The sequence below is a fragment of the Penicillium riverlandense genome (assembly GCF_028828495.1).
Source record: "Penicillium riverlandense strain IBT 135883 chromosome Unknown utg000009l_segment0_segment0, whole genome shotgun sequence".
NCBI lineage: Eukaryota > Fungi > Ascomycota > Eurotiomycetes > Eurotiales > Aspergillaceae > Penicillium > Penicillium riverlandense.
This window is the reverse complement of record NW_026643200.1, coordinates 340,535-351,709: the sequence shown is the minus strand read 5'-3', so window position 1 is coordinate 351,709 and position 11,175 is coordinate 340,535. Positions and strand designations below refer to the sequence as shown.

The 11,175-nt window shown below is 50.2% G+C and overlaps 4 protein-coding genes across 4 annotated transcripts; 1 reads left to right on the top strand and 3 right to left on the bottom strand.

Moving 5' to 3' along the window:
- Positions 1 to 466: 466 nt before the first annotated feature.
- N7474_010414 (nicotinate phosphoribosyltransferase) lies at positions 467 to 2,150 on the bottom strand (the record flags this gene model as incomplete). The annotated part of the gene is made up of 5 exons (XM_057201824.1): positions 467 to 687; positions 743 to 1,175; positions 1,226 to 1,845; positions 1,902 to 1,985; positions 2,039 to 2,150. 5 exons carry the CDS (start codon positions 2,148 to 2,150, stop codon positions 467 to 469), a joined length of 1,470 nt encoding a protein of 489 aa, XP_057048095.1.
- A 551-nt stretch (positions 2,151 to 2,701) lies between these two features.
- N7474_010413 (putative PHD finger domain protein) lies at positions 2,702 to 3,967 on the top strand (the record flags this gene model as incomplete). Its single annotated transcript, XM_057201823.1, has 1 exon — positions 2,702 to 3,967. The coding sequence occupies one exon, from the start codon at positions 2,702 to 2,704 to the stop codon at positions 3,965 to 3,967; it is 1,266 nt and encodes a 421-aa protein (XP_057048094.1).
- A 1,630-nt stretch (positions 3,968 to 5,597) lies between these two features.
- Positions 5,598 to 6,093, bottom strand: N7474_010412 (uncharacterized protein; the record flags this gene model as incomplete). The annotated part of the gene is made up of 4 exons (XM_057201822.1): positions 5,598 to 5,630; positions 5,694 to 5,749; positions 5,799 to 5,822; positions 5,925 to 6,093. The coding sequence occupies 4 exons, from the start codon at positions 6,091 to 6,093 to the stop codon at positions 5,598 to 5,600; spliced, it is 282 nt and encodes a 93-aa protein (XP_057048093.1).
- Positions 6,094 to 8,536: 2,443 nt separating this feature from the next.
- N7474_010411 (uncharacterized protein) lies at positions 8,537 to 9,613 on the bottom strand (the record flags this gene model as incomplete). The annotated part of the gene is made up of 1 exon (XM_057201821.1): positions 8,537 to 9,613. The coding sequence occupies one exon, from the start codon at positions 9,611 to 9,613 to the stop codon at positions 8,537 to 8,539; it is 1,077 nt and encodes a 358-aa protein (XP_057048092.1).
- Positions 9,614 to 11,175: the final 1,562 nt, after the last annotated feature.

The window sequence follows — 11,175 nt, the reverse complement described above, 5'->3', positions numbered from 1 at the left end:
ACAAAGTATATTTGTACCTGAGATCAGTATCAGGATCAGGATTATGCCTCTGGACAAAAAATTGGAGGTCGGATTCCAGGTGTGATACTTTTACCGTGTTGGTGTTCTCATTACTTGTATCTTAATTTTAGAGAACTGTATGTACGCACCATTGGCAGCAACCACATTCTATTCTATAGAAGGATATCATATCTTCCCCTGGCCGTCTGGCCTGTCCTTTCCGTTCTGTCTGCCCCTTCTAGACCAACTTGCTAAATGATCAAACCGCAAAAAAGTACATTGACCCTGGTCTCACAGGGTTTCAAAGATGTTGGAGATGGCGCTGTGGAGACCTTTTTTGTTTGATGCCCAGGTACATTTGAATGCCCTGGAATTGATGATACACAGGCGTTCGAGGATGTTGGAGATGGCGTCCTGGGAACACGTTCGTTTCCATCCATGCCTTCCTGAAGCACATTGTAGATGGCTATGTGTGTCGCGCCCAGCGATTACTCTCATCGCCCTCCTCCCACTCTTGCTCCACGTAACCGAGCTGCTTCTTCACCTTCTGGACTGTTTCACGGTCACCCGTGTTCTTGCCCATGTTATCACTCAGCTTGACAGCTGGACGACCGTTCGCTGTGGCGATCTTGATGACGATATTGAGCGGTTTGGATTTCTTGCCGTTGGATTTGTTGGTGAAATCATCTAGTAACCAAAAGTCAGTAACGGTTCTCAAGCAGAAGCCGAGAGAGGAAATTACTGGTAAAGAAAGTGCCCACACCAAACACGGGCTTGAAGTTTGCTTCCTCGGCAATGGTCTTGTACTCCAGGCACAGGTCGATCGTCAGGGAGTCCGAGAAGACCACCGTCTTGGGTGACGTAATCCCCTCGCCCTCATAAAATTGTCGCACCATTTTGACGAAGTACGCTGGGTCGCCTGAGTCTTGTCGAATGCCATCGTAGACCTGTGCATACGTCCTGGTTGGGTGACTGCCGCCGTTGTGGATCGGTGCGGCAATAGGGGAGTTGACGGTCGACTCGCTCTGTACTGTCGATTCCACGGTGGTTGCGGCGCCGGAGGCTGTAGTGCTAACTAGCCCTACGCCTGCGCTGGTATACTCGGGGATGGGCTTGCGGAAAGCGTCGAGGAAGGCCGGCGTGCCGAATGTGTCGGTGAGCGCAATTCCGAGGACCTGTCATTGTCATTAGCAGCCGTTAGAATGCACACTCGCACAGAACTTACCCCTTCTCCGAAACATCCAAGCCAGTACCGCAAAGCCAGCTCGTTGGCGTTTTTATAGTCATCCGTGATAGCGGCAATGCCCATGTACCACTCATGCGCCACAGTCCCCACAGCATTGGTGTTGTACTTCATCGCAAAGTGCACATTGCTTGTCCCGGACAAAACGCCTTTCCACCCTCGCCGTTTACCCTCCTCTGCAGCTCGACACAACCCAGTCATGACCAAGTCGTGGGTATGGTAGTCCCGGCGACGACGCGATCCAAACTCCGAAAAGATGCACCCGTTCTCCAGCAGCGCGCAGCCTTTACGGTATGCCTTCTCCTCCTGAAGCTCGTAGTCCCAGTCGGTGTCGCTGAACATAAAATATGCCTGGCTGGTCAGCGCCAATAGCGGGATCTCGTACAGGATGGTGTCGAGCCAGAGTCCCTTGATGATGTACTCCACGAGACCTTCGTCATCGTCACTGCCGGTGTCATGGACAGGCGTAAACTTGATCTCGATCTGCTCGGAGGGTTTGAGCCTGAATGTCTCCAGGAAGGTGATGTAGGCGTCATTGAAGTACGGGCATTTGTTCTTGAGGAAGGCGCGCTCTTCGGCGGTGACACAGATATTGGCGAGTTCTGGAGGCGTAGACAGTCAGTGAGGTACTTTCAATGGAGTCTCAAGGGGCACGTACTGTCCATCTGTTCCAGAAGCCATTTGTACGCTCCGCGACGCAGCTTCATGTCCGGGGTGCGGTTTGTGAAGCCGTAAGTCACATCTAGATTGAGAATATTAGAAACAAGCTCATCCAGGTCTCACATGACCACTCACAAACATCAGGAAAGTACTTGAGGATCGCGCATTGCATCGTCAGTTTGTAGAGATCGGTGTCCAGAAGGGAGAAGATGCCCTCCGGCAACGGAGTGGTCGCTTCCTGGCCCATTTTGTTGGAATGCCTGACCGGATGATCCGGTCTACAGGTTGAGAGGTCAATCAGAGCAAGCGCACACCGAGGTAGACACCGAGAAGGTCAGCCGGAAGCACCAGGAGCGGAATTGCGTGGTCTCGGAGTTTGACGCAACAATCTTCTTTCTATCTTAGCGCGGGGAGAGCGATACCGGTGTTTGCACCGTTTGCACTCGTTCTATAAAGAAGTGGGTGGCAGTTGACTCGCCAATAACGACGAGGCGATGGAAAGGAACAGGCTTATACCTTTCTAAGCAGCTAGAGTCAGAGGTTCAGATTCCTTCCTGAAGATAATTCAGCGCAAGAAGCACGGGTTTGAGTCGCGCGGTGATCCTGGAATGTCACATGACTATGCTCTGAGTCAGCATCTGATCGGCCGTGATTCTCGCCCTTGATCTTGCGACTGTCCTTCATCCATCCACCGTCGACGCCTTTCCATCAGAGGTGCTTCTTACGCTCATCAGGGGTGTACAGGAGTACATTATCATCACACTCGGCAGACTGTTGGTCTGATCGATCCCACCCAACATGGCGCACGGAGCAGAGGACTGCGCGACGGTCCTCGAGCACTTCGTCCACGATGTCGCAAACCTCCCAGCGGAGATCAACCACCTGATGGAAGAAATCCAAGCCAAGGATAAAGTCATGCAGGAGTGCCGCGCCACAATCAACTCGCGCGACAGCAGCATCCAGAAATTCGTCAAGTTGAACGGCAGTCTCGCCCCGAATCCCAAAGAGGAACAGTACGGAAAGACCATTCTCCAGAATTTGGACCAGTGCCAGCAGCTCCAAGACGAGAAGATCCAGCTGAGCGATAAGGCCTGCGTGCTTCTCGATCGGCAGATCAAGAGACTCGATGTGCGCATCCGCGACTTGATCAACGATGGCATTCTCACCAACGACCCTCCCATCCCCTCGCTCTTCGACAACAAGAACCAATACAAAGACCCCCCGAAAGTCTTCTTCCCAGACTCTACCCCTTCCGCAGATTCGCCTGCCTACTCTTCCACGCCTCTTAACCCGACCTCTGGAAACGCCAACCCGATTCTGGCTGCTGCACAGAGACTACACCAGGCCAGCGTCCCTCGTCCTGGCAACGCAGCTGCCGTACTAGCAGCACAAGCCACAGCTCGCAGCTCCGCGCCTGCAACTCCCACCGGCACCACGGGCGTTCACGCGCTGCAGCGGCAGCGAGAATCCTCCGCGGGAGCAGTGGATCACAAGCGGCGCCGACTGAACACATCATTCGGAGCCGTGCCAGCGGCTTCTTCGAACCTGCGTCAGTCCTCCCTTGGCCCCGGCACACCCAAAGCCGGCACACCGGCCTCCAGCCGAGCAGGCAGCGCGGGCCCACGCACGATGGGCGGACCCAAGAAAGCAATGACGAAGAAGATCGCGCCGCACCAACAAGTCAAGAAACTCAAGAGCGCAAACGGCAAGCCGACCAAGCGCTCCTCCAGCGCCAGTGGCCGCGTCAAGATCTCGAAGAAATCGCCCGCTGGCGATGGCGACGAGGACGACGACTCCATGCTTAGCAGCGCGGACACGGATGACTCGGAGAAGAGCGATGCCCAGGGCGATGATGTTGATGATGACGAAGAGGAGGATGAGGATGAAGGGAATGAGGATAGCAAAGTGTACTGTACCTGTCGGACGGTCAGCCATGGTGATATGGTCGCTTGCGACAACGACGATTGTCCGTATGAGTGGTTCCACTGGAAATGCGTCGGCTTGACCCGTGAACCTGTAGGGACGTGGTATTGTGATGAATGCAGGAGGACGCTGGGGAAGTAATTTGTTTTGTCGTCCTTTTGTTTTCGCATATACCCAGGGCGTTCGTATCTCATATTCAATGTGAGTCCTAAAAGAATGTACATTCGACTCTCTATGCGCAGGCACTTGCCTACATGCAACAATCAGTCCTCTTGTAATTGTCCAGACAGGCAGGCCACCTTTCTACGTGCAAGAGTATTTTCTTTGTTTGCACTAGGTATATATTCTAGGCTGGATTTGGCTCGACGTATCCTTTCTGCCTGCCATACCCGTACAGTTTTCTCTATTTATTCACTTCTTCCTCGTTCCTTCATCCTGGCCTCGCATCCAGTTACCCTCCGACTATTCCAACGTCACACTCTTCCCAACCACCACCATGTACGCACTCGGACGCTACCATGTCGACTGTGGTCTTCGGGCCAACAAGATTTCAACGAGTACCAGAAAGCTTTTGCATGTGTACTGCAACTGGATATATCCTGCGTCGCAAATTTTGCCACGATTGTATTCCCGGTATGCCCTGTGAGAGCTCTGCGCGTATTGTGCCGCAGCGAACGGACCGAGTCTAAAACTGGATACACCATCCGCTATTCCCTCCAGCCTACCCTATCGAACTGGCCCCCTTCGAACGGGCTCATTTCCAAGGCAATTCATTTGATGGAAGATTCAACATGGCACAGGTCCCCAAACTTTTCAACTGCGTTCCCAAGGCAAAAACTCCACTGAGAGGACGTGACTCCCAAGAGAACGTGCTGGTCCACTGCTGAGTCAAACCAAGCTGCGACGCAATGCTCACAAATCCAGTCGATTTGCTCAGGATCTGAAGTTGTCATGCACTCGGGAGTACAACTTTGTGAAAACTGGACTGTTACGCCATCTAGTTACCCTGTCTGTACAGCGGGAATCAGCAATCCGAACTTCGAAGCTGTGGTCAGACTGCGACCTCAGTCAACAGATCGGAGTCACTAAATTCAATGCGGAGGCATTCTTGGCTCAAACTGTGGGGCGGATCTATCGTGAGCATATGGATACGTCGGGTGGGTTGGGTTGTTGCGGTTGGGTTGTTGAAGAAGCATCTACAAATCTGCAATATGCGGAGCGGATGTGCAGGTGTCTAACTAAAAGCAACTACTAAGAGAAATTCGATCGAATATGACCGGCAAGCCAAAAAGCTCCGAACCTCGACGCACTCGATTCACCAGCGAGCTAGGTTGCTCTCGGAGTCTAAGATTGATCACAACCAGTATCTTCTACTGAAATTCTCTGGGATCTAAAACGTTGTTGGGCTGCTCTGTGGAAGAACTTCGATCTTGGACAATTTCTCCATCAGGCTACAGAATGGCTAGCTACATTCCCCCAATTTCAGCAATATGTCGACCACTTAGAGAGCTCGGTCCCGTCAATCCCCGAAATGAAGATAAGATGCCTCCGCATTCACAAAACGATGTAGGGAAAACTAAGCTAGAGAAAAACCTACATCAAGGCAAAAAATCACACAAAAAGAACTTGACAACTCTGTAACAGGAACCGCCCAGGATAGCTGCCTAATAATAGTAGAGACAACTGTTGACGCCGAGTATCTAAGTAGATTTGTTCACTCAAATCAAGTCAGTTTTATATCCACAATTGTCACCAACTTTCAGAAGCAAGATTACTCACTGGCGTTGGGGCTGGATCCACGCAACTATAGCAAGCAGACTGTCCATCGTTAATATTTAGGCTCGCAGCATACTAAGAAGAGACTTACAACGGTGCTCAAGTTTGTCCCAACAGATGCCAAGCATGCTGCATCGGCAATAGGGTCTGGCAGAGTCAGCCTTGAATTTTGGACTCCCATTCATCTGTTACTTACTAATAGCATCCTCGGCAGCGGCAGCTGCACAGGTAGTAGTAAGAGTAGCAAGCGCAGACACACACGCTATTTCTCTCATGTCAATATGCAAACAAGCAATTATGTATCGGGTAGGGTGATGCGTACCGAGCCAGTCGCAACCAGAGGCCTCAAGTTGAACCAAAGCGCGGGCAGCGCTGGCTTTGACATCCGCGATGGGGTGGCGGGCGATGGTTTTGTGAGGGGGAACGATGTTGTGAGGGGGTACAGCCGCAGCCAGGGAGAGGAGAGCAGGAAGTATAGCAAAGAAACGCATTTTGAAAGAGGATTGGTAGTGACGAACTGATTAAGACTGGAAATTAGTGCCTGTAGATGGAGGTACTGGCCTTAGGATTTATTGATCACCAGATTTCTTGTTTGAATTAGTTGAGACGAGAGGATGAGGCCGATTTTATATGTAAATCCCAAGAGAGCCATTCCCCAGACCCTATCCATTTTGTCGCAGCCTCGAGATTATTGAAAATGGCATTGATGTCATGACGGTAGGCACTTGAAACATTTGTCTCCCGTATTCAGTCAGTCTCAAACCTTCTGGGCGCATACCCTGGGAATACGAGGTTGTGCTCTGCTAATCACAACCTTTGAAAGACTTTTTGAATGATAATGTTGCATCTGAATGAATGAACAGCATCATTATCGCCCCATCATGGCGACATAGCCCTCTGGAATACGATTAACTCGCTGGGTCTCGAAGAACTGCCCTCCACACATTGCGCGATCTTCACATCGCTCTGCTTCATTAGGTTCTTTTAGGACTAGGACCAACTCCATCAGCTGAACTGATCTCAAGGCTCTTATCTGGGATTACAGGACAATCACCACTGATGCGCTGGTGTTGAGATCTGGTAGTATTCTTAGACCCGATATTATTCACATACGTACGGAGTACAGGCAAGCTCCTTTATCTCTGCATTTTTCAATCGAGAATAGCATAAACTTGCCGTCTGTTTCATCCCTGCATGGCTATTGAACGCTAACAGTTATTAGGTGTCGTTATGAGGAAGACATCAAGGGAATCTCACATGGCTGGGGGCAAATATCAGGTGGCAAGCCTGCTGTATCTGCCTGGAAGCGAATGGGGGCGGAAAAACCAGATAGCTCGTATGCGGCGGCCATTTACAAGATAGAAGGATGACATCATGAGCGTTTCGAGTCAATGTCGGACTATACGAGTTGAGTAGGGCCTAGAGGAGTTTTCTCCAAGATATTCGTGTCATGGAAATGAATAGATTTGGGGGTTTACGTTTACTGAGCGCAGCGAGCCTCAGAACTTTGGTTTTCATTTACCGTTAAAAGCAAAAAAGGGAATGAACAATGAAGACTAACAGCTCTTTTGTGACATCCTGCGCAGAGTTTCCTTAGATCTCACTCGGCTATCAACTGCCATGTTTGTGGCCTCGTTCCGAGATATCTCAGGGACCTTGGCTTAGGGTATAGAACTTGAACAGGCCATCGGTTTACAGCTGCCAATCGATGCATGCTTACGACCTCAGAATGAATGATTCGTATTTGGAGGGACGTTGTGATCTGCATGCTGTCTTGCAGATCACGATGTGCGGATGTTTCATCAAAGCTCGTATCTTCGTTTGGTGTCCATCTACGCAGATCAACCAGGTCTCGGCCCTCCATAGTCAGGCCATCCGTTAGATAAATATAGTATAATATCAATCGAATGTAAATCGCCACGAAGATAGTTGAACCAACAAAGTTTTTTAGGTTTAGTGAGTGTGACGCTGCGTAGGGTATCTCGTATAATCGACATATGATACATGATCATCGTTCGTAGTAGGGAATGATCTGAAAGCTAATTTTGCGAATCTACTCCGGAAATGGAGGCGTGGATAAAGGAGAAGGTCACTATACGCTGTCTTTGCGGCTCAATAAGCACTAATGCTCTGTTCCAAATATGAAGACTTTTTCTTTTTCTGTTTCGGCACCGACAGCTAGTAATTGTCTCTCTATTGCGAAAGGGACAGTTAAAATCATTCACCAACGTAAATACAGATCTCTAAACATGTCTTCTTAATAAGCTATTGTGCTTGGCAAGCTTTTGTTTTGGATAACACGTGAAGGCTGTCTAAGTATTTTTTGTTCGATCTGCAGATGATCAGGTTCATGGTGGCGAAGACTTTTGAGAATTGGCTGCAGCAACTTAAGGGGAAGGGTCGGCAGGATGGCGAGTGGCAAGCGATGAGACAGGGAAGATTGTAAACTCTGCAAGCCTTGCAGGGAACTTGGGTTAACGATGGTATTCAAAGCAAGTTGCGCGTTATAGAAAGAATATTTCACGAAGCAGGCAAGATGCGGCCGCATACGCTAGAGTTTCTGGGGCTGTTGATTCAAGCGGCATTTCATAACCATGTCAGATATACACCCGACTACTGCACATGAGCCACATGCCGGCCATTTAGTAGCTGGGCGAGTAACCCGAATTTCAGCCGCCGTATGTTTTTGTCATGTTTTTGTGTATGTCCTTGTTCGCTTTGGTCGGAAACAGCTACCAGGGAGAATTCTCATTTCCCCAATAAAAATCAGATCGTCTCGGCTTATCTTTTCAGAGGAATTGAAACGGAGTATAGTAAAGCACCAGATATCTAGCGAGGAAGTCCACTGGCTGCTTCTCCGAGTTACCTGACAGAAACGCGCGGAGGTGTTGCAACTAAAGATAATTAACATATGCTAAATTCGACCAGTCAAAGTCATAAGTTCGTACCAGAATGGATCAAAGACGATCCGATGATGACACCAACAAACCGGAAATCAACCATGGCCGACAGTCTGGCCCAGGTAAACCAGGACATGCGAAGGAGAAACAGAGCTGAAGCATCGGTTTCGTAGGCGTCGACAATGTTGACCTGAAACCCTGAAGGTAAGGATGCTAGAACGCCCTTGAACTGCTCAGAGATTTGCTTAGGCTGGCCATCAAGTGTAAGTTCCACAAGGACATTTTGCAGGCGGTTTAAGTGTGACAGACTAAGCCGCTGGAGCCCAACCTGTGTGCTGATGGACGAGGCCGAGTCCTTCTTGAATGGCAAAGCTATCGGTCTAATACCTCCTATGTGATGAAATCTTGCATTTGGAGCTCCGCGGGGCTTCAGATGTTGCACTTCCTCGAGCAAATCGGCAACAGTTGTGAGTGGCATATTCTTCCTCTGAAGACCGCGTGCAGCGCTGATAAGACGCTGGGTAAAGCTTATGCCAGTCGTGCGCAACCGAGCCACTTCATTTCGACCGCAGGCAGCAAGAATTTGGCATGTTCGAGTGATCTTGCTACGTGTTATCTTGCTCCTGGTTGCCGATGCATAGCAGCAATCTAAGAATCCCAGGGTGTCAATGTGGCAGAAGATATCGTCCTCACGGAAGAACAAGCGATGAATGGGATCCCATTGGATGCTTTGCTTTCCGTCCGTAGATGTAAGTTCCAAAACTCCCGTTCCGTTGTCAAACGAACCATGCCCAATGTAGGCAATGATCAGAAGGGATGCAGTGTCGTTTCCAGAGGGCCCAATCTTGTCGATGGTTTGGTTTATGACAACTCTCACATTCCAGTCTGGAGTGCTATCATCCGTGGCCAGTTTGAGCACGTTGACGGTAACATCAAAAACATGTTGAAGGCAGTTGGCCAGGGACTTTGCATCGTCCTCGGTGTCATCGTCCTCGAAATAAAAGATGGTGGCGTATTTGTGTCGGTAAACGGCTCCTCGGGCGGTAACAACCTCCTCAAGTTCCGCTTTCAGTTGCGGAAGAGCGCGTTTCTGTCTGGGAGTTGAAGCCATGGAAAGAATAAAGAGAAATAGGAGAGATGAGAAAGATCAGAGATGGCAGTGTTCCAAATGAACTTGGTCGCACTTTCCGACTCCCGAAATGGAATAGTCTGACGCCAGACATGCTCTGCGGTCATCCGAGAATGGATAGAGCCGTAGCCGATAAGTGCTCAATCATGATCAAATACAGGAGCGTAGCGATGAATGATTTGTTCGGTGGGACGTTGGAGCCCAAACCCCATTCTGCCTCGAAATCACGACGGCAATGCTGTTGGGTATTCAAGCCGTTACTATCCACGTGCGCTGGCTCGTCCGTCCCGGACGAATCCCGTTTGATATTGGTTTCTCTCCTGATCCGTTCCGCGATGTCTGCTGCTGTTAAATCTCGGTCGATTTGGGCAAGGGATTTGATTTCTAGAATCCTCCGCTGTTGGCCGGGAGGGTGAAGCGCCCAAGCGATCCAAATCCGCGAGGAAATCGTCCGCGGAAACTGGGCGGTTTAATGGCGCACAACACGGTAGTTCGAGAGGAAGCGTCGGTGGACCGTCCCGTTTTGTCCCAAGATCGCGTATCCCATACACGCTAGTTTTTGACGCGGATGACCAACTCAAACAGAAAACAATGGGGGGTGTACAACTGAATTGCCATCTGTCCCTAGCCCCCTGTCTGGATACATCGGGAACTAGTTCCGCAATGCCGATGCTTTGTTCTGTCTTCTGGTCCTTCGTTCTCTTCTCTGCTCGCCCTGAATCCCTAGTTGACCGTCCGGGTTGTATATGTCACGAAGACGGGCAGCAGCGGGAGGCTCTGTGAGTCGTACTGAAGTCGTTTTCCATAGGGCACGAGTAGGCCCACGGCTCCGGAACATAGATGGCCTCGACCGTTGAACTTAGCACGTACGTTACCCAAAGTAGAAATGCAATCTCGAATGGTGTAGCCCTGAAATCAAGCTCGTTCGAAGGGGGCCAGTTCGTTATGGCAAGCGTGAGAGAGAGAGAGAGCGGAATTTGTATCCAGGTATAAACTCGGTCTGTCCGCTGCGGCGCAATCTGTGCACATCCATGACCTCCTTCCAGATTGTCTTTGGACACATACTCCATAAACTCCCGAGGTTTGGGCTTCTTGCCGACGACGGGAGGGACCATGTGCGAAACGTTCCTTCGACTTGGCAGTGGACAGGGGCGTTCTCTTGTGAGCCGCGCCCTCTCAGCGAGGAAAAGACTGGATCGCGGCGCAGGGATGTTGCGAGGTGGAAGATCGTAGTGGCCATTTTTCGTGCGCATATCAAATTTAAGCTGGCGCAGCAGCCTACCCCAAACACCCAAACTCTAAACCTACAGAGAGCAAACGCGTTTCCGTACTTCTATGCTTTCAATAACTGACAGCCCTGCCTGAGAGACTTACCTTCTCCTACGCCTTGGCAACTACTTGCGAGCTTTCTTCTTCCCTTCTTTGTTCTTCACCCCTCCCCTCTTTCTCTTCCCTCTACACCTCTACACCTCTTCAACACCATGGCCTTAACCAAACGTAGGACTACGAAGAAGCCTTCGATGCAGAGCGATAAGGGTAAATTT